The sequence below is a fragment of the Poeciliopsis prolifica genome, unplaced genomic scaffold (assembly GCF_027474105.1).
Source record: "Poeciliopsis prolifica strain line A6 unplaced genomic scaffold, Auburn_PproV2 SCAFFOLD053, whole genome shotgun sequence".
NCBI lineage: Eukaryota > Metazoa > Chordata > Actinopteri > Cyprinodontiformes > Poeciliidae > Poeciliopsis > Poeciliopsis prolifica.
Window position 1 is genome coordinate 595829 of NW_026562428.1, and position 27999 is coordinate 623827.

The following is a 27999-nucleotide window of genomic DNA, read 5'->3' on the forward strand; positions in this document are numbered from 1 at the left end:
CCTCTTCACCTGGACAAAAACTACCTCACCTTTGCAAAGGAATTGAAACAGACAAACCACAAGTCAAGCACCAAACACACAGTTCTATAAAACCTTTCAGACTCATGCATGTTTCATTCTTTATTGTTCTTTATAGGTTGTAACCTCTCAGTTACTTCCAAACCACAGAGGAATATTCATGTATTCCATAAAGAGTCTTATCTCTCATGCTTTTGAAAGCACAGCCTTCGAGCTGCAGATTCATGGCTCGATAGAGATCTGAGAAAGGAAAGTCAAGGAGACACTCATGTCTGCTACGGATGACTGAGTCTTCTCTTCAGGACGTCAAGATGGAGGCCGGCAGAATGCCACACAGACGGAGGTTTGTTTGGTTTCTCTGATTGTTTCTGCGAAATGTGTTCCCAGGAATTGGTGAACTGATCTAATCAGCTGCTCTGCTCTAAACATACCCTCCGCAAAATGTAGTGTAGACTTTGTTCAGCTCCGTCCTGCGCAGGAGTCACCTTGCCCCTGCAGAACATTCCACCACTTCCTGTCCAGCCCTCTCTTTTACTCTCACTTCCGACTTGGCTGCGTCAGGCCCAGTTCCTGGGTGGATGCTGAACATACTACGAAAGAAAATGAGTACCTCGAACTCCTTCCGCACCCACTGATCACCCGAGCGTTGAACCTGGAGGAGAGGACCGCAACGTCCTTCAAGGGCTCACCCTCGACTTCGGAGCTCTGTCAGTCTGAAAAAGTTGCATGCGTAAAGTAAAAAGGATCGTTCGGATAGACTGAGAAAATGATTTGTTTTCTGAATGAGATGAATTATCTTTGGAGAAACACAGGCCCTCCTCCACATTATCATTGAGCAGAGAGCTCATGTGCTGAAGGTCTCTTTACCAGCACTAACCCTGTTTTCAGTAACAACAGAACATTTCCATGTACCAGACACTGTGTACCTGCACACACGCAAAGAGAAAGAGAGGGAGGCAGAGAGTCGGATTGCAGTGGATGCAGTGTGCCCTCCAGATGTCACCAGTGACGGAAAAGTACTGTCACGACCTGCCGGTCCTCTGCTCGGTTCTGCAGGAGAAGGGATTAAATGATTAACACTCCCCCCCCAGTCGATCTGCTCACCTTGCTTTTTGTTCTAATGTTCTCTCAGTTCAAGAAAAAGAGAGGAGGGGAAAAAAATGCTGACTGCGGTGTTCTTTCAGCAGCTGCTGTATGAGCATAGAATGAGTTCACTGCACTAAGTATAGAGATGATGCTTCAGGATGCACACAACGTCTGATTTGCAGCAGGATAGTCTGAATAAAGTCAATGATGGAGATTTTAAGGGATTCTGGGATTGATTTAACAAGTTGTTGTTCCTCACTGTAAAAGTTACTCAGAATTTTCTGAGTAATCTAAGCAGATTTGCTTATTGTTCCCCCAGTGAACTCCTGGTCTGTCCGGACTTTCCTCCCTTTCCCATAATAATACAGTGAGGTCACTCCACAACTACTGATGATGCAGTCAGGGCATTACAGCTCTGACGACACTCCCCTGTCCATTCTGCTGCAGTACAGTGAGACTGCCATCTAGTGGTTGAAAACTGCACCTCATCCTGGGAGCTGGTAGTAGTTTTGGATTTTTCATTATAGTTTTGTTATCTATATCTAATTAGATTAGGTTTAAGTAGTGTTGGGTGTGGTTTCTAGTTTTTATTAGTTAAATGTGTTTTTTAGTCTTGGTTTGGTTTTTAGTTGTAGTTTTAGTTCTGTCATGCTTTCCCATCATTTTTAGGTGAAGATTTCAAAAAGGTCAGTATATTGTATTATGATTATGTGTACATCAATTGGGTAATTAATTCTGAACAGAAGATAACATTTTCACAAATTGCAAAATTATTTATTGGATGGATGGCATTGGGTTATGCAGCAGAAGAAATTTTCAAAGTCCACAAGAAAGTTCTCCTGTGAATAGAAGAACCAAAGTGAAAGTTTTAGATTGGCCCAGTCAAAGTACAGTTAAATCTGACTGCAGTGGGAAACCTTGGTGGTGAATCCAATGAATTCAGCATACAGTGGGCTGGAAAATATTCACCTGTAAGATGACAACAAAAATGGTGCATATTTTTGTGCATTAAAATGTAAGAGAGAGAAAACACCTGGAAAGTAATCTTTCACATCCCTCCCTTAAAACATTTGGTTTAATATTTTGAGAGCATTAACTCTTTTGGAAATGTGTTCCAAAAATAAAGATTTTGTTTGAATAAATGAAGAAATTTGCAAACAAAACCAAAATCCAGTTTCTTTTCACCATTCGTTTATTGGTTGTTCACATGGATCATACAACATATTCCACCATCATATTAAACAAGTACAGGGCGAAAATCCACATTGCTATATATCAAAAGTAAAAGGATGGAAAACCACAGTTAAGAAAATAGAATCACAGAGTTAACAAGTTAGCATGGAGGTCAAAGTTCAGACCTACAACTCCTCCCACAGTTGTGACGTTTACTGTCAAATACAATTACAGTACAAAGATCCAGAGATAAACGGGTCTGCAACTGATCACAGAATCGACAAGGAAGAGCGGTACGGAGAATCCATGCACACAAAAACTACCTTCATAAAATCCCCACTGAACAGAACGGCATCTATTTTCAGACATTTCTGATGAATAATAAATTCTCTTCGATCTTTATTATAGAAATATGAACATGATAGCCTACATGGTACAGCTTCCATCAAAATGTAGTGCTTTCCCCTCTCAGTAGCTGCAGTATCTGCATATAGATAAATGAAGTTCTTCGTTCTGAAATCATTTTACTCTTTTACAGCTGCTCATATCTCCATGGACACAATAGGCTCTGCTGAATGCAGCTCTGGTTATTTTAATCTATGGCCACACTGTCACTTAGATGGCTAAAGAGGAAAATCACTTGGCAAACACAAATAAGGCACAAGCACACAAACATACAAAGAATTTCTTTGAATAAATTCTAAAAAAACAAACTTGTTCTGACTTGGTTTTCTTTCTTGATTTGTAGTATTTTATTTTTGTGGTTTTCAAATGTCTTTAACACCCTGGTGAAATTCAGAAACCAGTATAAATGATTTCTCCACCTTTGAGGAAACTTTACTTCTGTCTAGAAATCAATCAAAAGGGCAATAAGGACATAAAACAGACGGAAAATGGAACTTTAACCAGGGTGTGTGGACTTTAGAGGAACACTGTACTTTTAAGAGTCGGTTCACATCACAGATAAAATAAGAACAAATCTATAAATCACTATGCTGAAGTTACAACATGATCACCTGATTACACACACCTAACAAATCCATTGAATTAATGATTTCTACATACAGTCTCTCTCACACACACACACACACACACACACACACACACACACACACACACACACACACACACACACACACACACACACACACACACACACACACACGAGCATGTCAGTCACCATGGCACCAGTGGAACAGCTGCTGCTTTTTCTTTTAGCTCCAGTTGAGCAAAAAATTGGTGTTTTTCAACATCACATCACAAATATTCAAAGGTTGCAGATGATTTTGGTGACATTAATTATGACTGTGTGATGGAAACCCAGGCGATCGCTTCTGTATGACTGTTGGTTAGAATGTATGAAGATTTCACTTCGACACTGAATGCTTTGGATGAGCTGCATAATAAACGGATAATAAAAGCTTCAGAGTCCAGCACAATGTAAAACAATAAAAACTCACAGGTCATGACGAAAAATAAATAAAAAAACTAATTGGAGCAACATGTTGGCAGGTATTGCAGGCGCTTCTGCTTCACACAGCTTTAGTGTTAAGAAATATTAAGTCTTTTAACAACCTTGATACATCCCACAAGATTTAAACCATGAGTGGAAGTGCTTGATTTTGCTCTAATAAAACCTAAGACTACAATTTATACTGAAGTTACGGATATGGTGAACAGAAGCCCAAAGGAAAGAGGGGGCACTATGCTGGACCCAACATGAAAGACAATATAAGCTTCGAATTAGATGGTAAAGTTATGAATAAAATTCTGTTTTGCGGGGAATTTAATGGTAGGCCCAAGAAACAAACAAACAAAAAAAACCCAGCCAGGATTCTGGATTTCAATGCTCAACTGCAGGCGAGGAGCCGCCGTCTTGCAGCCCTCTTCCTTTTTGTCATGCAGGAAGAGGAAAATCCACTAAGGCATATGTGGAGATTTAAAACCGTATGCACTTAGTTAAAAAACAACAACAAAAACACATTGTACAACTTGGATGGACTCCATTGGTGGCACAGCATGAAACGAGTTATAAGGCAACAAAAACGCATGGAATAAAACACTAGCAACATATGGATGTAATAGACGTGCTGAATATGCTACATGAAGAAAAACGTGTAGAAAGTGTTGCTGACAGTATGACTGAAGGTCTGTGGCAGCTGGAACTCATTCCAGTTACTGTCATGTACCAAAAGAAACGTGCTTCTATTGGCAATAAAAGTAAAAAAAAAAAAAAAAAAGAAGGTCGACACCATCCAATCATGTCTGGTCTTTAAGGGGTGATACTTTCCTACTCTCTACCTGGAGTTTACCAACTAGGTGCTGGAAGACTATAAAAACCAAGAGAGTATTACCAACAATAAGCCAACTGTATAAGGAAATATGGTGGTAATGTGGGATTAAATGGTGTATTCCTATGGAAACAAAACATTTCTAGTAAATGAAGAAGACAATGAATTTGCATCCCACTAGAAAACAGAAAGTTTCTTCACCACCTAATACTGCTGACTAAAGCGGTCACTGAGCTGCCAAACAACATGATATCAGGCTGGGAAGAAGGTCTTGAAATCCAAGGGTAGAATTAGTTCAATGTTTTGGTCCAGTCCAGACTCTACGCCAGCAGCTGGGTTTGGTATCTCCAAGTAACTACACTGAAGCCACTCCATGGCTTCCTATGACCACAGCACTCCGAAGATTGTCGACACAATTTCAGTACCAAGTTCACAATTATTTAGGTAAACCTGAGTCCTTCGCAGACACATAAACTTCCACCTCCGCTCTGATGGTCTCTCCTGCCTTCAGCTCAGAAATCACTTTCCTACAGCACATTTGGTCATGCTTGTGAGGCAGTTTTTTTCTTTTTTTTGGCACCAATCAAGAAAGGGGAGCAATAAACAGGGCATTACCATAGAGAGAGCAAATAAAAAAATGGTTTTTGTTCCATTTTTTTTTTTACCAAGATAATTCTTTGTAGTCTAACTCATTCATGCTTGACTCACATGGACACAGGAATGCAGCCTGTAGGCGGGATAATCGACAGGACAATGCTAGTGGACGAGTCAGAGAGATGAAGCAACATGCGATTGGTCCACAGTTTGTTCCTTCCTAATTGGTGGCGCTCATGTTAAAATGCTGCAGAGAAGGGAGGTCTCCATGGCAACACAGGCTGCATGAAAGACCTCAAGAAGAAGAAGGGGAGAGGGAATTAGGTGAAAATCAGATGCTGCTGGTCCAGCAGGGTTCTGGTGAAGTTGTTGATTGGCCCAATAGCACTGAGCGACATGGCATTGTCCCGCCCCCACAACAGGTTTGGGCCAAACACCACAGCCAGGTTGCTGTTTGTCATCTTATTCACTTCACTGTTGGCTGACACCTGAAACAGGAAACGCACGTTAGTGGGAGCTGGTGGACTGAAGTGTCTCAGAGTGTGTGTTGTACCTGAGAGTGTGTGTTCTCAGAGTGTGTGTTGTACCTGAGCCAGGAATGTGATGAGGTACCGCAGTGAGGCGTAGTTCTCCTCTGGGAGAGACTCCACCAAAGTTTTCATTACTTCTGCCTGATTATCACTGGATACAGCTGAACAAACCAAAGAAAGCATCAAACTCATTGGAATTATCCAGCAAATCTGTCTAACCAGTCATTCCTTAAACATTACAACCGCCAAAGGCAGGGTTGCTGCAACCCTTTTGGAGTAAATCCAAACAGAGTAAAGAGCAAAATTAGAAAAGCTGGATTTTTAGCCGTTTCCACAAAAAGCAATAAAGTCCTGAAAACATGTTAGACTGAAAATAAGCTTCTGGGACCCCTGTTAGTTTGTCACCCTCCAGAAAATGAGGGATTAGGTTGATTTATCCTCATTCTAACACCAAGTCTTGAACTTACATGTGAAGTTGACAATGTCATTGTAGAGCTGGAAGGTCAGCAGAGGTTCAGGAAGTTCTCGAAGAAACGTCTTTAGTATGACAGCGGCCAGGTGAATGTCCTCCATGTCTTTGAAGTTCACTGTGGCTCCTGATTCACAGTCAGAAGATGACAATCAATACAAATTCTCAACATTAAAGTGATCTACCACATCATAACTACAGCCGCAGATTGCCAGTAGATCTGGGTTCGATCAAAATTTTCTGAGCTCTGATTTTTGATCAAATGTCCTGATACCAGTTTTAGCCGATTCTGATTTCTGTTTAAGAGTTATAAAAAACTGAATATTAGAAACAAATTCTTGGATGTTTAGCATCTTTTATCAGGGATTAATACAGCTATTTTGGAATAGCTTAACCCTAAAAGGTGTGGATTTATGCATGCATTTCCAACCACTGGCCTCCAATCAGAGCTAAAAATCAGTTGATTTCTCAGTTCACTCCAGCCTTAAAAAACATGGTTCACTTAAAGTTGGCCACCAAGGCCTGCCACTCGTACCAGAGTTGTACTTGAGTTGGACCTCCTTCACCAGAGTCACATTGGCAGACCTCCTGAAGATCCCTTCAATCTCCAAACCTGACAGGAACAGAGCAGAGAACAGAAAGCAAAGGTTTTCAATGTGTGTTTTACAGACCAACAACCATCAGCTGTCTGTTCAGACAGCGCTGTTGTCTGTTCCGCTATATGAGACAAACAGCACTTCATTTCTTGTTACCTTGTTCTGACAGGAAGCTAATTGTGTCTCTCATCACTACAGGAACTAGATGATTATCTGGATCCTTCTGTCTCAGCCTAGGGCACGGAACAAAAAAAAAAAAAAAGTCAGCCATGAGCAAAACCGAAAAGCATTTATCTGCAGACAGAAAAAGCAGAGATTCTGTGTTGTGAACTTACATGACTAGTGAAACCCCAAACACCTGCTCAGGTAGGGGGGGGCTATGAGGAGGAGACATGGAGGGCAGCGAGCTGGGCTTCAGAGATGCTCTCAGTTTGTTGTCATACCTGATCCAGATCAGATGTAAACATGCTCAGTTTGGGACGAAGAACCAGATTCAAATGTCTGCAGAGGGTTCTAATGTCAGTCAGTTCTTACTCTCTGACGCGGGTCGGGATGACCAGCTGGTCACACTTGACCACGTCCTCCAGCTCACTCAGGTAGCTCACGTAGTTAATCTTCCTGCCGAACTTAAAACTACAACCAGGACAGAGAGACACTATCACAGACTATTCTATGTAGAAAAGATTGAAGTTATTGTTAACATGGTGGGAGGTCATAGAATGGAACAGGAATCATTATCAAAATTTTTAGTAAGCCTTATTCACACTACTTTGAATTCAAAAGCTGGAACAAAGTGCATTATAGCAACAAAGCTTCTCATCAGCAGAGGGCAGTATACAAACTTTCTCTAAAATGTTGACTATATGACAACTTGATGATGTCATTTATCATTTTACAAATTTCTAAGTTCTCATCACTTTAGTTATTACACCGTTTTTCTTCTTAAGTCCCAGTTTAAAATCTTTCCCTAAAAATCCAACCTGATGATTGGTTTGAAGAGGATCAGCAGAGTCTTGATGAACATGGTGGGATGGACAATGTACAGCGCTTTGATGTTCTTCTTATATCTGAAAACACAACCAGCAGATTTAAACTCAGCATTCTGTCACAGTAGGAGGATCTGCCTTTATTTATCACCAAGTGTTTCTCTTTTTTTTTGTTTCTAAACACACAGTCATAAAGAGAACCAGGGTTAGCAGGGTGTAACTAAAGAATTGTCTCAGTTTGTTGTTGGAGTTTTATCGTTTAGATTTAGGAGCTCTGGACCTACATTTGTAATTCTCCATAAATGTAAATCTCTTATAAAGACCTGAAAAACCCTGAACTCAAACTTAAGGCTGTTCCAGAATGTTGGAACCTGACTAGAAGTCTTAATTGTGATGGTGTGTAGGAACTTCCTGTGAACTTCTACAGGGATTCCTTTAGTGAACATACTTCCGATCGAACTCCCTGTATGCTTCTCGAAGCCAGCCGAATGAAGGCTTGTTTTCACTGGTCAGTCCGTGATGGAAGTAGATCAATGTGTAGTCGCTCTCTACGTACTGATCCAGAGTGGCTTTAAGATACCTACAGAAGAGAAACCACTTCATCATCAATCAGGGAGACAATCACCAGAATTTCATTCAATAGGGCTCTGATTCAGCCATTTTAGTTTCAAGGGTAAAATGAAACCAGTGATATTCAGTGAAGACTGGACAGAAAAACCAAACCAATCAGATTTGTCTCAGCCAATGATGTCCACACTGGATGTAGAAATAGATGGATGGACAGACAGATTAGACAATTTGATGTGCAAAGTATGGAGATGCGATTCCAGACCTTAAAATCCTTGAATTAAATTCCAGACTGTTCACTTTAACCACATGAATCTCCAACTTCTAGAAACATTTCTATAAGTTTCAACTTGTTGGTAAAAATGGACGCATCATTAAACCCCGGGGTGAATGCCGTTGATGTGCAGAGTTACTCACATCAGCAGCTTCTGATGGTCGAGCTGATGCTGCGGCGGCAACCTGCAGGCGCTGAACACTATCACCTTCCTGCCAAAGTTGTCATCTCCTACACACACAGTTCAAACAGCAACAATATTACACACACTTTACTTTAGCAGAAACAAACAAGCAGAACTTTAATATTAAGGAGCCTACCTGCAACCTCAATAATCTGATGCCTGGCTATGTCATAGAACGGATGGTCCCAGGGTAGGTGGGGAGAGCCGGGGTCAAAGCCCTGGGAATTCTCCGTCTCTGAAACACATGGAGCCACACGTTAATACAGATGTGTCAATATAAAACATCACCACAGGAGAAAAAACGTCTGTTCCACCTGATTTGCTAAGTGAGGGCTCATCAGGTGGCCACTGCTGGTCCTCTAGGGTGGAGAGCTTCAGCTGTCCTAACTGTGCAGTTGCAGCGTCTTCACCCAGATCTACCAGCAGCTCAGAAGACATCCCACACACAGGATGGGACAGCGATGTCTGGGAAACCTTCACACACCAAGATTTAGTCTGGAAGACACAGAGATGCCTCAGATTCTTAGCAACATGCTCTTCTCCTGCCATACTGTATTATCATCAGTCTTTTAGCTGATGATAATATCAGACTCATATGGGATTACAACACAAATAAACATTTTTTGTTTCGCACTTTTGCCAAGTTGGAGATAAAAACTTTGCTTCCCTTGAATTCATTTTTCAGGATAAATACTAAAGCGCTCATTTACTTGGTTGTTTTGTAAACTTCCAGATGAATAAAGTTTGACGTCTGTGTTCCATTAGCTTTCTTTTTTATCTCCCAGTAACTATTTCAAACAGGAAACGCCCAGAAACAAAAAAGAAAAGAAAACACAGAGAGTAGAGAACAAGACAAACATAAATACAATGTATAATGGCATCACACAGCTTCTGCTAAATATCATGATTGTTTAGCACTTTAGCGTTATCTGAACCAAAACTTATGATTCATGTCATCGCTTTGGTTTCTGCGAAATACTGTGACAAAGTAGCACTTTGGTGTTGTTTATGATTAACACATTAGCATGGTGACAATATAGCACGTCAGTGCTAGCCAAACTACTGTTTATGATTAGCGCTTCAGTATGAACTTCCATTAAATATAGCACTTTATTGTCAGCAGAACCTAACTTTTTAGTTCGTAATGCCCACCAATGGTCAAGTTAGTAAAAACATTAATTTTTTGAAATGACAAAACACAGAAAATGAGGAATATTTAATATTCTGCCCAATAACCATAGAAGAAATTTTATGCTATTTTAGTGTATTTAGGTCAACTGCAGATTTTAGTGACTCACTGAAAGAGATGGGAAAACTTGAAAAGAGGGAGACAGAGTGAAGAAGAAAACATGTCACTAACATGACATGATCACTTTGTCCAAAAACAAGGTGAAAATTGTTTATTGTTGTCAACTTTTTAGGCTAAAAATCCATTTGGTGAATAGTACGGTCACTGTTGAGGCTCAGTCCATGACTGTGTCCTGGGAGAGAACCCCGGCAGGAGAAAGGAAGTACGTTTCAGCTGAGTTCACAGAAAATCTGCTAATGAGGCTGATTTTCAGTTCCTACATTGTAGTTACTGGGAAACAATGACAGAATGATATTAATACTAGTTTCTCTCAAGCGATAGCTGAAAATCTGCTGAAAACTGGGCTTTGTTGCATAACAGCTGGATTATTCATAATCAAAGAGAAAGCAGAATGCCCAGCATATGGAACAGATGCTGGGAGAGAAACTGAACACTGCAGTCAATGTCACTGAAAGAAGGAGCAGTAGATCCGAATCGACTGAGCAGGATGTTCTAACATTCCGATGCTCCCATGGCTACGGGCGTGGCAACCACTCAAGCCTGGATGCAGAGAGATTAGGTGTAAAATGAAGTCATTAAAGGCACTGTAAGATCCATCTGCAAAAGTGTCAGACCTTCCATCTCCTGGGTGATGCCAGTAGTCCAGATTAAGTTTGGCAAAACTGAAGGTGGGGGGGCGGTGGACATTCGAAACATCTGCTAATACGTCCAGATTCAGCTGTCCAAGAAAGTTCAATCTGAATGGAGATGGAAAGAAAACACTAAAAGCTTGATACCCCACAGCTGTCTCCGGCTACAGTTCATAAGAAAGTTCTGTTCAATCGGCAACAGGATGAACACCTTTAACCTTCAGGGAAGCTGAACAAGGATAATCTAAACCCAACTGTGCAGCATAGAGGTGTCTGTGTCATGGTGGTCAGGATGACCACAATCTTCTATGTCATGGGGCTTCTTCTTGATCCTTGGGTTGCATTAGGGAGAATATGTTAACTATAAACTTCATGGTTGGGTGTAACACATTAAAATAAGCTTGGTGGTTATTGACCAAGTGTGCATTAATGCTTTATTGTGTTGCATTTGTGTGGTGAATGGAGACACACTAATCTGACATTGATAGTGGTCGGTGAAAAACCAGGAACGGCAGAATTCCAACTGCTGGGCCAGAATTGACACAGAGCCAGCCGCTGGAACATGGCTGAACAACTGCACTGTGCTTCCTCCTCTCTGACGGCCACAGCATGCAGCCAGATAAGAGCCTGGAGCAGCTCCAGCTCCTGCCAGTGAACCTGAAACTGCTGCATGCTGGATCTGCATCCAAATAATGGGAGCATCTCCCGCCTTCTTCCCTCAGATTAGCTCTGTCCCCACGCCGCACTCTCATCTCCCAACCCCCACATGTCGTTCCTTTATTCTCACACACACACACATGCACACACACTGCTGTTTGATGTTATGCTAGCTGACAGCATGTTGCTTTAAATAAACATTGCTAGAAACCAACAGTCAGTCAGCTGATTGCTGCTGACTAAACACACTCACCCACACAGTGAAATGCAGCTGTTTGCACACATTCTGCTCCTGAGTGAAGAGCGGAGGAACCGTAAAGGCTGACGAGGTCTTGGAGGTTGAGTGACGCCGACAGCAGCGGGTTCTTCTTTTCGTTGCGAGCGTGCTCACACAACGGGTCGCTGCAGGGCCTGCGAGCGCATTCTCACATGACTCAGCTATGCAGTTTGTGTTCAGAGGTGAAATCGGTGAGGTCCAGCTGCAGGAGGGCCGGAACCATTTTATCTCTTCGTTACTTATCAGGTTTGCTACACACTTTATTCTTTCTGGTCAGAGCTTCCAACACGGAGGCTGCAGCGTTATTAAAAGAGGTGGAGTTTTAGCTGATGCCATCATAAAAAGCCATAAAAACCCTGGGATGAATGGAGGAATGTTACAGGCTCAAAGAAAGATTTGAGTTTGTTCCACCCATTGTTAAAATCTATTTGTTCTTCAAACATGGTGAAGAAAAAAATAGCAGGGCTGTTAACAGGGACCAGCATTCCCAGAGTCTGAATGTGTGTCTTCAAAGAGAATAACTTGATGTTATTCCACCACTAAAGTCGAACCTGGTATTGGTGGGATTTACGTAGCTCAAATCCGTGAATACTTGAGTCTCATGCCAACATACAACTGACTACTTTAATAGTTCAAACACCAATTATTGCTTTGAAATGCATTCATACAGTGCTCAGTAGAGCTGCAAAACTCTAAAAAGTTATTTTCAAAGACTGAAACTTTCTATCGGAAATACTGCTGAAGAACACAGACAGCAGTGGTGTGAGAACTAATCCAGGAAGCCAGACTAATTATAAGCTTATGTCACCACAAGAAGCAGAAGAACAAAAAGGGAAAAAGAATATTCTCTTAAAAACGACTAAATTTATCAGCTTTTCACTGGTTCCTACTGGAATTAGTTTTGTTTGAATCTGTTTTAATGTGATGTTGAAATAACAGCTTCATCTTTGGTTTGTAGACTTGGTACTGTTTTCTTTACTCACTTGAAATCATTATTAGCCTCTCAACGTGCTGGTCCAGTCAATCAGTTGGTGACCTAATCACTCAGTCTGTAAAACCAGTTTGTTAGCTTAGCAGCTGTGTAAAGGTGATGTGACAAACATGTGAGGATGCGTAAAACTGTTCAAAATTTGAAATAAGAACGTTGCTGAAAGGCCACAGTTTTTGGACACAACGAGGAAGACATCGTTCCCCAACCATCTGCACAAACATGCACACAGCCTCTCTATGTTCATATGGACAGGCTAAAAAGGAGGCAGCATCATTTCTGCATTTATGTCTGCTGGGCTCTGTGACATACAGTCACGTTAACATTGTTTGGAGGTATTTTGCCTGTGAGGCAAAAGAGCAGGATATCATGCAAGCTGTGGCTCAAGGTCGAGTCGCTCTACAAACTCGGTCAAGCGTCTTACAAAAACACAGACTACTGTTTAAGAGGAATTTAAAAAGTTCAGAGTTCCCTTTCTACAGCAAAGTTTTAAACATTCTAGTCAAAAATTATAGCAACTTCCCCATAGCTGCAAATTATTCCTCTGTTCTGTAGTAAACTAATTGGTGGCGGCTAAAAAGAAATAGTAATAGTAACATGAGAAAACATTAATTATGGTCATTAATGTTAGGAAACTGAAAAACTGAAACTGGGACGTTGTCCAGATCTAATCAGAAACCGTGGCAACCTACACTGCTGTCTAACAATCAGAGAAAATGTAACGACATGGACAACGGCTGTTAGATTGTTAGTAACTAACTGTTCAACAATTGAATCCACACTTCCTCATGACTATCAACACTTCTACATGTTTTTATTTCGACCTAAATCCAGAAGCACAATTAATTTTCTTTGGTGCTGATTGGCCCCAAGAATGGAGATGAGGACGACTGTAGATGGTAGCATCTACAATAATTACTAACGTGCGTAATGATACATATTTAGGTATATTTGGAATTTGAACCACTAAAACAGACAGGTATTAGTCCTTGGTGAGGGGTGTGTCAAGAACCCCCTCCGTCTTTATTTTACCACCAGTACCAGACACACCACTGAGTTTTTGTCAACCTTTCACTTTGGGCTACAAGCAAGAAAAGACTATCAAATTTTTGATTTGATAGAGTCCACTGACCAGCCTATTGAGGAACGAGATGGTGATGACCGAGGTGATGAGGATGGAGGAAGATCAAGGCTATATCACAGAACACTGGACGTTGGAGGGAGCAGACCTCTGGAAGGTCAACAAAATGCAAGAGCCACAACAACCAAAGGTCACAATGGAAGTTATGTCAGCATAAGATAAATTCCATTGTGGCTTTTTGCTGTGTTGCCTTGCAGCTTTTGTTGATCAGTTGCAATTTTTTGCTGTCGAGTCGTGGTTCTTGTTGCATCTCTTCTGCCGCTCCATTGAAACTGGATTTTGTTGTATTGATTTTTTTGTTGTTGTAACCTTTGTGGTTGTGTTGTGGCTTTTGAGATTTGTTAATCGTTCTGGGACAATGGAAAAAATTTTCACTTTTACACAATGCAAGTGGTGTTGCAAAATTTTTGAACAATTATGGGGTGTTATTATTTTGGATCCAACTCTACTGCTGAATGGTTAAAAGTTCTGGGGGGATCTGAAGGTAGCCAAAACCAACCTAAAAACGATACATTAAAATATCATCTGGAAGTTCCTTTGTACAGAAAGCAGTCAGATAAAGCTGCAGCATGTCTGAGTAGATCAGCACCAACACATCAGTCATCAGAAGCAGCTGGGCTGTAAAAATGCTAAGTTAGCCACGTTAGCTGCGAAGCTACAAAGCCAGCATACCTTAGATAATTGACCTTTGTGTCATAAACCTGTTTTCACACATTCGAAGCAGTTCAAGGCTAACGTCACTAGAACGAGTGTAAATACGTCCAGAGTGGCTAAACCTCATCACAACAAACCAACATGTAGAGAAAATAAACAGCCTGCAGATAAACACAGGAAGCAGCAGGAGCAGCAAAGCTTGATGAAATATTTCTAATTCGACTTCACTCGGTTTAAATAAAGCAGTTTCACCGTTATAGAAGACATAAATGATGATTTACCGCGTTATCTCTCGGACAGTCGCTCTGGATTCAGCCGACACGGTCTGAGCTGCCTGACGTCGTTGTTTCTGTCACATATAAGACTCTGCGTAAACCACTTATCCGGTTCGTTTCAAAATAAAGGCAGGAAGTCGCCTTTCCGTTAAAAATGCACATGTCAAAATAAAATAACGTCAAACCAGAGAACTCATCCCCTTCTAAATTCAAGAACAAGTGCGCACTCTACTGTTTTTGCTAAGCATTTATTCATATTCGAACAACAGACCTTAATGTATTTTCATAGAATTTTATGGGACACACTGGTCTGTCTCATAAAATAAATAACAAATAAATGTTATGCACAGCCACTTCTGAATATCAATATTGATGTCTCGCCACAGATTCTCATTTAGATTTTGTTAGACCATTTATCACATAAATATCTCTATTAAATAAAGGCCAGTGCACCTCATAGAACCTTTAAAATAAAAATTCACCTCAACTGGGGTATCTCAAAGTAATATTTTCACCATATTGTAACTAATTTATAAAGCTCACAGTTTCTAAGTAAATATTTAATTAACAAGATAAATATTTAGATTAGAAAAAGGTTTCGAATTATTTAGGTAGAAGATTATACATTAGTTTAAAACACTAATGTTTGAAATATTTAACCTCCAATTAAATGTTTAGTTTGTAAGCTAAGCTAACATGTAGTTTACAAACTAAATATTTAGCTAACAAGTTAACTGCTTTTTATTTAGTTTGCAAACTAATTATTTCCGAATTATATTTAATTAGAAAACATATTTGATTCCATACTAAATAAAGTTAGCAAGTTTGTGTTTAGCATGTCAACTAAGCTTTTAGTTTGAAACTTAGTTGTTTGTCACTACATTAAGCTTGCTAGATGAATAAATATAAATAAAGATAGAATTACACAGTGAAAATATGACGAGCATAATATGAAAGGTGAATGCCAATTTTATTCTCTGTCATTGATGAAATTTTTACTGTCACTTTACAAAAACTGTAAATGCACCTTTATATTTTAAGCCATAAAAAACCGACTACGGAAACTCCTGCAGGACAATCTTATGTGCGGAAGTGCTCAGGCAGGTAAGTTAGTTCCTGGATGCGATGCGGATCAAGTTTATGGCTCGGAGAACCGGTTCAGAACCAGCAACAGAAGCGCTCTGACAAGCCGGGAGGGGCGTCTTTAGCCCGGCCCGACCTCCGCAGCGACCAGACCGCATCCAGAGCTCTCGGGGCGCCGAGAGGGTCATGTCTGCACTCGGGTTCAGTGGGAGCGGGAGGCGGCGGAGCGGCGGGCTCACACCGTGGCTCAAAGCCGCCTTCTCGGTTCTGGGCTCGGCTGTTGCGATGTTTGCTGTCGGTGCCTTCTGCGCTCTCACCTATCCCATCCTGAGAGGTAGACTCGGCTCTAAAGCTCTCTGATTTAGGGTTGTATGTCCTCACGCTGACCTGCTGAATGTTTCAGACCTGCGGGCGGAGAGACTGAGAGGCGAGAATGGGGCTGAAGAGAGGATACTGGGTGAGTATCCCAGGGTTCCTTTCTACGCATTTTCCCATTAAAGGCCATCAAGACTTTCATGTTCTAATTATATAAACTAAAGTGAACAGGAAGATCATGTAATATGTATAATTTTGTATAAATTGTACAAGGCCAACAGCAATGATCACAGAATGAAAATGTTTTTATAATTCTCTCAATTAAGATTGAGAGAATATAACAGTATATGCACCAAAAATAAATTATTTGTATTAGGGATGAATGTTTTTATGAGGATGTTATCAGCCAATATTTTCTGCATCCTTTTTAACATTTTTCATTTAGGAGCAGGCTAAATTGAAGAAGATTTCCACAGTGGAGAAGTTTTAGCAAAAAAAAAGTATTGGTTTCGGTTAGCGGCCAAATGAGTTTTGGTATATCGGCATATCGGATATTGACCAATATTGTGCATCGCTACCTCATAATTGATGTGTCTGATAATTTGCACTTGCACCAAATAATCTTGTACCAAGAGCAGGGCCGGTCTCCTGCAACTTTTAGATGTCTCTACTTCAACACATAATGAGGTCATTAGCAGGACTCTGGAGAACTTGACTGCACTTAGGAGGTGATTCAGTTATTGGATTCAAGTGTGTTGGACCAGGAAGACATCTAAGAGTTGCAGGACACTGGCTCTCGAGGACCAGGGTTGCCCACTCCTAACCAAGAGGCTCACACTTTCTGAATTCCCCTCCTAACTTTGGAACAAGTAAGCGAAATCCCCATAAAAGTAGTGGTGCACCAGTTACAGTGTTACGCTGACCTTACAATTCCATTTTTTGCCGATGGCAATTTTTCTGCCTGAAAAGTCGCTAAATATGGCGTCAAAATCAATAAACCAGTGACTGGTTACCTGTGTGTTCCAGGTTTTTGGAGCATCCTGATGATCTCAACTGGTGCCGGATGCATCTCCTGTGTCTTCTCATGGACTCTCACTCAGCTGGACTCGTACCAGCCTGGCATGGCCTTCCCCAGCCTCCTGTCTCTACTTGCTTTCAGGTACTGCAGAGTGAAGCTGCACATGTGTTCAGCTTTAATTAGTGGATGACATTCATTGTGTCTGTTTGCTGCAGAGACCCTTCCAGTCACGGATTCAATGTGATCTCTGGGCTAGCTGTTCTGAACGGCATCCTGGCCATGCTGACTCTCATCTGGAGCCTCTCCTGAGGCTTCGCTCTCAGCTGCACAGACACCTGAAGACAATACACTCTGTATGAGACTTTTGTGTTCATGCTTTGGATTCATATTTCTGTATGACAAGGGATCTAGCATTGGAGCCTTAGCAATGCTGGAGATTCCACTGTTGCAATTTGGAATATTGTACTTTTTTACCATTTATTACTGTATTCACATTCAATTCTCTCTTTTTATGAGTATAAAGAAATATTCATTTTGTTTCTTTTGTTTCCCTTGGTTCTTTTATTTTACTGAGATTCGGTGTGTGCTTCTACTTTTTATTGTGTAATTTTGGAGTTTCACTGATCAGTCATACGAATATCAGAATTAGGGTAGTTTTGTGCCCAAATATCCAATATTTCTTTTCCTTCTCTTTTCTGCCATTAAACACATCATTCAACTGCTGGTAAGTTGCTGTGAAAAAGTATTTCACATGTACTTGCAGGTTCTTTCTGGTTTTCTTTTCATTTTACAAAATTTAATATCAGATGAAGTTCAGTTCATGAAAAAATGAATTGGAATATTGTACTTTCCAAACTTTAAGTGTTTGTGATAACTGGCAATGAGTAACAATTGCCAGTTCTTTTAGTAATTTTTTAGACTTAGTAACTTTTTCCATTTAATTTGTTCTAGTTTCTTTATATCAAGAAGATATAAAGATGTCTCTGATTTTTTATTGTTTTAGTCTTTTGAATTCCAAAATGGGAATCGGCAAATCAGGCATGAAAGAAAATGAGAAGACAGTGTAAGTCGATGAGTACCGAGATTTTCTGGTAGGAGGAAACCAACTGAGGTTTAGTAGCACAGAGAAAACCAGAAACTCTTTGTCGCCCTCCCAGTCCACTTAGTGTTGAGGTACGGGAGTAGCAGTCATGCATGCCTGTGGTAACATGTTTGTTTTAACAGACGTGACTGGATTGAGGCTAAATCGAACAAAACAAAGATGGAGAATCAATGCAAGCCTGAAAGCCATTTTTGTGTTTATTGTTAAGCTTATCTTAAAGGGGCTACAGACTGCTAGAGCTCACTACGCTTCAGGTTTTGATCCTGCAGTATCTTCAATATTTCCACCTTCATTTTAATTGTCTCATTTTTGTTTAGTGCAGCAATTTCTCCTACAGCAAATAGCAGGAGAAATTGCCACTGCACACTGGATGTTTTTTTTGAAGGCATGAAATCTTCCCCCTTTATTATCCAAATGTAACAATCTCTCCCAAGGGACGTCTCCAAATATTAGGATTTTCATACCAGAAAGCAATTCTAAGCTATAACCTGTATTTTCATGTTGATTTTGGATCGTTTCTTCCTCTCCGAGTGACCTTTCAGTTCTTGTTGCAGCACCTGTTTCCCCGACTCTCCGACCAGCTTCTGCAGCATCTTCACATGACGTTTAACTTTGACATAATGTCATTTTTCAAATTGTAGAAGTCATAAACAGAGTGCAAAATATGAAGAAAGAATGCAATTTAAAACAAAACTTTAAAATATTTTTGCTAACCCTAACATACCAAAGACAGGGAAAAGTCTTATTGTACACACACACACACACACACCTGTTCTGATAACAAATGAAGCACAATGACCACATGTATGAAAAGAATTTATTCAATATAAATGACATTTTTTGTATAAAAAGTATTTGGTTCTTTTGCATATATTAAAATAATTGCCCTACAGCATATGGGAAGTGAATTTTACATTAACAGTAAAGTTTGTTCAACAAGTTTACATTTGCTTCAAAGCATCAAAAGATAAAAGAGAAATAGGCATGGAAACAGATTATAAGGCAAACACTGCAGCTCTAGCTGAGCTGCAACTGCAGCTCGTCTCTCTAAAACTAGAGATGAGTGATTAAAGGAGTAGTGTTGTTGTACATTCATATGTCAGATGAGCCAACAGAAACTACAGTCATTAAACTGCTACAGCAAGGAATTCAGCCATATGCATTATATTCTCTGATCATATCAAAATTCATTTGGTCGTTTTGCTTCTTCACAAATGAACTTCTGGCAAAGGTAAAACAAAAGGTTCAATATGTTTTTGTCTATAAAAACTTCTTATTTTGCCTCTTCATAAATTGGATCCATTTTTGTTTGAATGTTTCAGATCAGTGGTGCACTGATAATTTGCCTGGTCATAAAATTGGCCTTGATTTCCTTAATTTTAAGATCATGTTGGGCCAATACTTACGTGACGAAGTAATTAACGGTCTGAAAATCAGCTACTGTCCCGTTCAGCTGTCCCATGAGGGAGGAGAGACAGACAGACAGACAGACAGACAGACAGACAGACAGACAGACAGACAGACAGACACGCCCACCAGGTCACAGCTACACATGCTTTGTTAATGATAATCGCAATTTGGCAATTTTAACAGCTTTGATGCTTCATTGTAGGGAGGCCAGGCTTTTTAAAGATCAGTGACCAGCCTATTTCAGATAAAACTATCTTCAGATCACAGACAATCTGAATCAAAAGATAAAGCAGAATTTAACTGAGAATTTTATTTATTAAAAAGAAGAACGGTATGAACTAACCTGAGTCTGTTCTCACCTCTAATCATGAGAACTGGTTGTTCAACTCGTCATAAAAAATGTTTTCATAAAAATTCATGACACAAGGTGGGAGGTGAATACTTTTCACCTGAAATTCAATCATTTGGAAGCTGATATTATTTTTCTTCAGATTATGTTTGTCTAATTATCTGAAATATTTACCTAGTAGAAACACAATTACTTCCCCTTCCTGCACATTTACCTTCATTGAAGTATTTTAAAACAGCTTTTCAGTGCAATTCGTCATCAACTAAACAAAAACTAAAAGCAGCTAAAATTTTCAACGTACTTAAATAACAAATGACAAAGGAGTAGCGGATCATTTCAAGTTTCACAATGTAGTGTTCAGTGAAAACCTGCCAACGTTAATTGTGCTTCTCAGTACCACTACTTCCAACGAGGAAGTATACGTCTGTGTTAATTAGTGCATTACAGTCTACTGATTCACAGAAAGAGAAAAAAACACATACAGTAACATGAAGTCATTTTGGCTGGTAACCAACAGTAGAACACTTAGTATAGTACTGTAGTTACTTTAGTTTCTATTGCAGCCCAAAAACACTGTCTATTTATGCCAACCTTAATTTATCTAAAACATAAATATATAACAGTATCAGACAATACTTTTTATATATTAAATGTAACCTAGGAAAGTTGATGTCTATGCTAATCTAATCCATAACTATAATATACTCAGTGCATTTTATGCACACTTTACTCCCAATAACTGTACTATGTAGGGTCAGGAAAGGATGGATGGATGGAAGGAATAAAATAAGGTTCTGATGATGCATTTCTACAACATGCTGTAATTCAAGTAATTTTAACATTTAGAACTGAGACTCCTGAGATGCTCCTGTTCGATAAGCGATGGCGACAATTTTTATATTGTTGAGAAATAGACTGCAGTCACACTGACTGCATCTGAGACAATCATTCTGTAACTAAAAGATATCCAAACTCCCAAAGAAATGTGAAATATTCAATATTATGTATTCCACATAATAAATAAATTGTGCATCTTGTTAAATTGTACCTGCTGAGACAAAATGTAAACATAGTTGTGTGAAAATGTTTTATAAATAGCGAACTGCTCCCAAGTAAGAGAAATTGTACATTTCTCTTCTTTAACCATGTTTATGACAAACCAGTGCGTCATCAACAGGGTCAAAGTTCAAAAATAAAAATATGTAAACATATTAGTTATTTATAAATATGATAAATATGATAAATGTGATAATGTGACAAGAATGAATCACAGAAAACAGTATATATTTTGTTTTTAACCATGAACCATTTGAGTTGATAGACAGGAAGAAATTGCCATCATTGATAAAAGCTGTTTGGATATGAGCTCATCAGGTGATAATGGCTCCTAATAAAGCATGTTTTAGAGACGTCATCTGAATCTTGTTTTAGCCAACGCATTCATTCTCCCATCTGTAACAGTAGATGTCACAAAGCTGCTAGAAATGCCGCTGAGAGCCGCAGAATCTAAATAACTATTGGTTGCTGTTCATTATGTCATCAAATGCAGCTGAGTTAAGCAGTTTTATAAACTCCCTGAGTGGTCAGGAAATTAAACAACTTTAAACAGTTCCAGGCACTAGCGCCCCCAGGAGGCAGAAAGCTGGAACAGTTTGGAAAAGCTTTGGAAAACGAAGGGAAATGGAATGTAATATAAAGCTTTCAGCAATAATATTGAATTAAATAAATCATGAGAGATATAAGCACATTTTAATGTGCATTCTAATCACTGTGGTTGAAAAATGGTTTGTTTACAGGTTTGATTTTCCTTTTTTTTTCATTAAGGCATCCATAAACATCTTGCATTTAGCAATAAAGATAGAGTGCAAAATCAGTGTCCTAAAAAAACACTTCTAACAGTATTTTCATAGTTTAAACACCAAATGTGTTTAAACTATTTTCAGTGTTACATTCCACTGAAAATCTACAAATACTGAATCGGTAATAAGTGGGAGTCCACTGTATTACATCCTGTTAAGGCCAAAAATTTGAGCAATATATAAAAAAAACTTAATGTAGTTGCTTTTATTTCTATTGAAAAAAAATCCAATGACTTCTGTGACTCAATCTCAGGTCTGCACCACTCAGACCTGAATTACTCGGCTCAGAGGAAAACTTGGATCATTAATACTTTGGTAAATAAGAAGTTCAGGTCCAGCCCACTTCAGCATATGATGACATTTTGAAAGGCTCCCATTCAGTTTGTTCCCAGAAAATGATTCAAAGCTTTAAGGTGAATCGTTTACTGTGTCACGGCACCATTTAGAGGAGGGCTGGACTCTCCATTGGCTTCCTGCATGGTCCGCCTGGAGGAGAAGACTCTGTAGAGGCCAGCCAAGAGGAAGACCACCGAGATGACTGTGAAGTAACCTCCGTAGATGAAAAACTGAGGGAGTGAGACCAAACAGACGGCCGTCAAACGCAACCCTGGCATCGGCAAAGCTTTCTGCACGTCACCAAACAGCCGACATGTACCTGAGTGACAACATCAAGGCCGAGTCCGGCTGAGTCCACCACGACCACGGTGATCAGAGTCCAGAGCAGCAGGGCTCCGAACGTGTTGACTCCAAACACCAGAGCGTATCTCTGCATGCTGAGGCTGGCTGCTATCTGGTACCTGGAAGTCAGGGAGCAACACTGAAACCAAGCGCAGTTCATCTCCTCATCTACGTTGACGCGCTGCAGAAGAAGCTGCAGGTGCTTCATGTTGAAACAGCAGGAAGCTTCAGATGGAGCAACAGCTGCAACAGATTGCAGCTGTTGGGTTAGGGTTAGGGTTAGGGTTGCTGTTCAAACAGCAGGAAGCTTCAAATGGAGCAACAGCTGCAATCTGGATTCACTGAGACACACTTCTCCTTTCTGCCTTCCCCCTTTTCTTTCTAAAGGTCTCAAAGAATCGCTAAAAATCAGATTCTGATGATTCTTCCTTACACTGTGGTTTTCTATGCCATGTTAGACTCACGTTGCCACGGTGATGAGAAGCATGTAGATGGTCCTGAAGATGACATAGGAGCTGTAGCTCACCCAGATGTTCTTCAGCAGGGTCATGATGAAAACGCACGCAGCCATGAGGAGGGAGAGGACCCACAGGAGCAGTTCTCCCCAGTGGGTCCAGTCCACTGGGAGGGAGCCCACCAGCAGAGCAGCCAGAGCCCCTGCAGGACACGACACGGCTCAGACACCTGGACTCAGACACCTGGACTCAGACACCTGGACTCAGACACCTGGACTCAGACACCTGGACTCAGACACCTGGACTCAGACACCTGGACTCAGAATAACTAGGGATTGAAGAAATCATTTTTTTCTGAATATGATTTTGTTGTAGTGCTGGAGAAAAGTATTTACTCCTCCTCTGCGATTTGAGGATTGACGACAATCTAGCTAACTTTAGCCTTGTTGACATTTTGCACCTTTACAAGTTGAGGAAAAATCATCAAAGTGTGGCTTGACTGGTCAAAATCTTTTCATGCTGAAGATGGGGTTGTAGCAGTTAGCTGCTAACAATTTGTTGAGGGGTTGTTACACTGTTTAGTAATCACGTAGTGATTAAAGTGTTGTTATGGGGTCCTTAAAACAGCTTTCAATAACCCGCATGTTAAAAAAAATCTAATGGTACTTTCTGTCTTACGTCAAAAAAAAAAGATTCTACTTCCAGAATCGTACAGGAAGACTGCTTCATCAACAAATATACTGACACTCGGTATATTTAGTAAACCAGTTTAATAAAAGCCATACCATTCCACATTTAGCAATGGTTACCAAGAAGAAATATCTTGCTTCTATTTGATTTTGATTGGATTGACATTTGAGGACCACCGGTCTAGAAATTTATAAATGAAAGCAGAAGACGTACCAAGCAGCGTGGACAAGGTCTCTACGTAGCCGTTGTAGATTTCATGGTGTTGGGATGAATAGAATGTCTCCCACAGTGCCTGAGCGTAGCTGATGATCTGGAAGTAGCCGCATGTGGCCAGGGCCCACCACACCGACCATGCCAGCAGGGGGCGACATTTGTAGCACTGGATGAAGTCATGAAAAAGCGTCCTTAACACCCGCACAAGCCCACTGCTGCCACCTGCTGCTTCAGATGACCTGGACATCTGAAAGACGAAGAGTTCTTCACACAACACACAAACTTTCAATACATTGACGAGACGTGCAGATTTCTCACCATGGGCGCTCTGCTTTCTGAATCCTCTGCCTTATCAGGGCTGGGACTGCAGCCAGCAGCAGGTTCCTCGACTACTCCTGGACTCATGTGGAAAAACAAACTCCTCTTGGGCATGGGGAGAAACCAGGGGACGGCGAAGGCCATGGCGGCCGACGCCAGCGTAATGATAACCAGGTGCACCAGCTCCGCTTTGGCCAAAGACAGCAGGAGCTGACCGAGGAGTGACCCGGAGGCCGAGCCGAACAGAGTGACGCTGCGGCAGTAACCAGTCACCCTCTGGTAGAGCTCTGGCTCCACCACGCTGTAGATGTAGGAGTAGTAGGCCACCTCTGACGCTGTGGCTAACCCAAAGAAAAACTCCAACAGTTGCATGGCCAGCATGCCCTGGGCCTTCCAGAGCATGGCGTAGGTCAGTACTAGGCTGCAGGCCTGCAGTACCAACACCGGCTTGTAGCAGAGGTAGTCTGTAGCCAGGAAGACCGGGAGCAACAGGGCGAGGTAGGAATATGTCCAAATGGGATAGATTTCATTGACAACCTGCAGAAAACACAAGAAAGAGATTTTTACATTAGGAGAATTATACAAAGAAGAAACAAAAAGGTTTCCCCCAGAAAAGCTGCTAAGTCCAGTGTTAGGGGTTAGTGTTAGTTTTATACCTGATATCGCAAGAGAAACACCTTCCAAGAAATTTTACTTCAGTTTCATTGGACTTTTCCCAGAAGTCTTAGGGGTCATCAAGATGCTTTTTTAGTAAATGTGAGACAGGTCTTCCTGTTCTTGTGGGTCAGTAGGGGTTCTGGCCTCAGAATGCTCCCATGGAGGCTTTTACCTTCATGGGAGGCAGTCTTTCCTTCTTATTGCTTAAACATGACCTCTGACCTCAACTCAGGCAGGGAGGTCTGCAGAGTTTTAAATGTCCTCTGAGTGACTCATTGATTGAGTAAGAAGAGAATTTATGTAACATATGAGGCGATTATTCAGTTTGAAGGCCCAATTTTTAAAATATTTGCATACGTGAAAAGGCGTGTATGAGTGAAAGAGTGAGAAATTGGTGTATGTAAACCTCTGGTTTCAAATGTATTCCTTCAAGTTTCATTATAATATTTGTGACAATACAAGATGTACAAATATTTCTAATCCCAAACTGAATACAGAACTTAAAAACATGCACTTTATAGTATATTTGTATTTCATGCTAAGTGAATTGTTGCACCTTAGAGGGTTGTTAGTTTATTTTATGCTAACTGTACTGATTTTAAATATAAAGTTGCTAATAGAAATTAAAATCAACTCCATATTTATATTTTAGAATTTGTTTTCCACAGTGTGGCTTTGCCTCTGCTTTTGATATAATTAATTTCAACAAAATTTTAAAAGCTGTTAATTTAGTTATACTAATGAAAATGTATCTTTATACCAGTTTAATCAATATAGTGAGATAAAATTATTAGCGTGCTGAAAAGAAATCATACAAAACTTGCAATATTTACAAAAAAATGATGATAATAAAGACTGTTCACATTTTATTGCTTCCAAAATACCAAAGAAAAAATCTCCAACGAAAGCCGGATCAGTGTGTTTTATTGATATGCTAATTTGTCAAAACTGAAAAATCAATCAAAAAGTCAACCACAACTCACTGCAATTCTGACTCAAGACTTCAGTTAATTGCATAGCAAAAACTTGGTTTCTAATACTGGACTTTGTGGAACACCAAAAGATTTTCTTAGACTATGGTTTAGTATTATTGTTCAGTACTGAAACATCTTCTGAATAAAGTTTTAAAGCATCTACTTCGGTTCTATTTGGTTCTAGTTTAAGTCAAACCTTATGCATCAAAAAACCAGCAGCAGGATGTGAAGTAGAGCTCTGACCAATCAAGATCTGCGTTAGTAGAACAACACTCTGTTACACCACAGCACCTGTCTCACCACAGCACAGGAAATGGTAACAGTTTTGTAGTAACAACTGCATTACATATAGAACAGTTATATCCTTCTGCCTTGTTTTCTATTAGCTGCTACTTCTCTTCCTTTCCCGATGCAAACATAACATGATGTGGGTACATGGTCAAAAGTTGAACCATTTCATGATGCTGGTCCACATTAAGACCTGATGAAGGTCATTACTTAAGGATTACCCAGAAAACTGACATTTTTTGAGAGATTATCCTAATCTGAATGAAGTGTGTCTGAGCCTACTGCTGCAAACGGTACGACTACAACAGAAAAGTGCTGCTCACGCACTCACACTGGACCTGCTGGTTTTACACAATCACCTCCCAAAGTATGGCTTATTAACCAAAACAATTGTTTTTGTTTAGGTTGCACCAAAATAAAATTTTTAGCAGGAAAGCAAAGCTAAAACCTGACACGCGTTTAGTGTGTAAATGGATCAACCAACAACCTGTTCTATCTGCGACTTAAAGGAGTCAAACAAGTTCAGGAAAATTTAATGAAATTAACGTAAAATTCAAATTAATGACAAAAAAAAAAGAACATTACTTTATTCCAAGTGTTTCTGAAGCCAAAGGTAAGTGAATGAATGACAAGATTTTACCAGTTCAATTTGAACTTACACATTAGAGTTTCCCCATATATTATAAGCCTGGCGGGCTACCAGGCTTTCCTGGTGCCCCCACCAGGCTCAGCATTGCTTTTTAAAATGCTTGCATTTTTTAAGACTTTATAGATTGTGTTCAGGTACTATAGTATCTTCCAATCTTTTAATAAAACATAACTTTCAAATTTCATGTAAACTTTAACATTTTTTAACTCAAAAACCCTACGAGCAGCTGGAAGAATGACTGCCCTACCACCGGGTCGAGCAAGTTTTCTGGGGGGAAGCCTTGAACATCATGCACATGTTTCATCTTTTTTTCAGTTACTGTTGTATTTGAGGGCAGAAAAAAGTAGATTTTTTGAAAATTAAAAAACAAAATATAGCCTAAATTGAGTTTTTTGTTTTAGAATTTAAGCTGATGGTCAGAGATGATCAAAATTAAACTCTCTAATTGACTGTAACACTGATACAGAGTTATGTTTAAATCTCTTACAACAAATAGAGTAACACAGCATAATGAAACTCAACAACTGAAGGAACATGTGGATGTAGAAAAAGTAATTTCCTGCTCCATTCCTGCTCCTCAAGCCAGTAACACATCTGGTCAGCCGGATGGACTGGTCACTGATCTCGATGCAAAAGATCACATCAATCAACATGCAGAGATGTTTGTACATTTTCATTTATTAAACCATCTGTCAGGTAAGGTTAGTCTGGAAAAACGTCAATTCGGTGCCGCGTCGCACGTGGGTTCTTAAAAAACAACAGGAAGTTCTTTACAACTATAACTTTATACCCAGAGAAGCCGGAAGAAGCCACGAACAAACGGGACCAATTCTCCTCCATTTAGAAGGTCCGGAACAAGTCGGGTCCAAACATGTGTGTGGAAACAATCTGGAGAGTGACGCAAGAGGAGCTGTGACCCTCAGGAGGGGAACCTCACCTGGGTCTCCGTCAGGTTCTTGTCCGGACCCATCAGGTAAGGGGTGAGGAAAGGTTCTGACGGCCGCAGGCTGGAGAAGAAGCCGTACAAACACAGCATGACAGTGGGATAAACTGCAGACATCGCGGAGCAGCTCGCTTCGACCTCCAGCGCTTCTGCTTCTACGGTTTCTCTCACTTTTGACTGGACGCTGCAATAATCTGGTTTGAATGAATTACCGCCCCCAGCTGTTCTGAAGATGAACTGCAGCTGAAGGAGTTGGGTCTTCCTGAGCTTGAATAAAAACAAACAAATCAGTTTTAAACG

At 40.3% G+C, this 27999-nt stretch overlaps 3 protein-coding genes across 4 annotated transcripts; 1 reads left to right on the forward strand and 2 right to left on the reverse strand.

Moving 5' to 3' along the window:
* Positions 1 to 2278: 2278 nt before the first annotated feature.
* On the reverse strand, positions 2279 to 14849 carry arhgap1 (Rho GTPase activating protein 1). 2 transcript variants are annotated; one of them, XM_055059223.1, is made up of 14 exons: positions 14705 to 14849; positions 11617 to 11842; positions 9083 to 9263; positions 8905 to 9003; positions 8728 to 8815; positions 8192 to 8323; positions 7738 to 7824; positions 7292 to 7390; positions 7093 to 7200; positions 6914 to 6990; positions 6697 to 6774; positions 6160 to 6288; positions 5750 to 5853; positions 2279 to 5650 (listed from the first exon to the last, which is right to left on the reverse strand). In XM_055059223.1, the coding sequence occupies exons 3-14, from the start codon at positions 9204 to 9206 to the stop codon at positions 5483 to 5485; spliced, it is 1293 nt and encodes a 430-aa protein (XP_054915198.1). In that variant the 5' UTR covers positions 9207 to 9263; positions 11617 to 11842; positions 14705 to 14849; the 3' UTR covers positions 2279 to 5482. The 2 variants fall into 2 exon arrangements, with proteins under 2 accessions (XP_054915198.1, XP_054915196.1); XM_055059221.1 differs by lacking the exon at positions 11617 to 11842.
* An 888-nt stretch (positions 14850 to 15737) lies between these two features.
* arl6ip6 (ADP-ribosylation factor-like 6 interacting protein 6) lies at positions 15738 to 17655 on the forward strand. Its single transcript, XM_055059260.1, has 4 exons — positions 15738 to 16115; positions 16185 to 16238; positions 17123 to 17255; positions 17330 to 17655. The coding sequence occupies exons 1-4, from the start codon at positions 15968 to 15970 to the stop codon at positions 17421 to 17423; spliced, it is 429 nt and encodes a 142-aa protein (XP_054915235.1). The 5' UTR covers positions 15738 to 15967; the 3' UTR covers positions 17424 to 17655.
* Positions 17656 to 19019: 1364 nt separating this feature from the next.
* On the reverse strand, positions 19020 to 27919 carry slc19a2 (solute carrier family 19 member 2). The gene is made up of 6 exons (XM_055059258.1): positions 27694 to 27919; positions 24189 to 24725; positions 23871 to 24117; positions 22977 to 23169; positions 22490 to 22631; positions 19020 to 22400 (listed from the first exon to the last, which is right to left on the reverse strand). The coding sequence occupies exons 1-6, from the start codon at positions 27814 to 27816 to the stop codon at positions 22257 to 22259; spliced, it is 1386 nt and encodes a 461-aa protein (XP_054915233.1). The 5' UTR covers positions 27817 to 27919; the 3' UTR covers positions 19020 to 22256.
* Between the last annotated feature and the right edge of the window lie 80 nt (positions 27920 to 27999).

Coding starts and splice junctions, on each gene's coding strand:
- arhgap1 (XM_055059221.1), bottom strand. CDS start 9,206: ATGTCTTCTGAGCTGCTGGTAGATCTGGGTGAAGACGCTGCAACTGCA. Junction 7,201..7,291: donor ATCCCGACCCGCGTCAGAGA/GTAAGAACTGAC, acceptor GATCTGGATCAG/GTATGACAACAAACTGAGAG. Junction 5,854..6,159: donor TGACATTGTCAACTTCACAT/GTAAGTTCAAGA, acceptor TGGTTTGTTCAG/CTGTATCCAGTGATAATCAG.
- arl6ip6 (XM_055059260.1), top strand. CDS start 15,968: ATGTCTGCACTCGGGTTCAGTGGGAGCGGGAGGCGGCGGAGCGGCGGG. Junction 16,116..16,184: donor CACCTATCCCATCCTGAGAG/GTAGACTCGGCT, acceptor TGAATGTTTCAG/ACCTGCGGGCGGAGAGACTG. Junction 17,256..17,329: donor CTGTCTCTACTTGCTTTCAG/GTACTGCAGAGT, acceptor TGTTTGCTGCAG/AGACCCTTCCAGTCACGGAT.
- slc19a2 (XM_055059258.1), bottom strand. CDS start 27,816: ATGTCTGCAGTTTATCCCACTGTCATGCTGTGTTTGTACGGCTTCTTC. Junction 24,726..27,693: donor AGAACCTGACGGAGACCCAG/GTGAGGTTCCCC, acceptor TGTTTTCTGCAG/GTTGTCAATGAAATCTATCC. Junction 22,401..22,489: donor GCCTTGATGTTGTCACTCAG/GTACATGTCGGC, acceptor TCACTCCCTCAG/TTTTTCATCTACGGAGGTTA.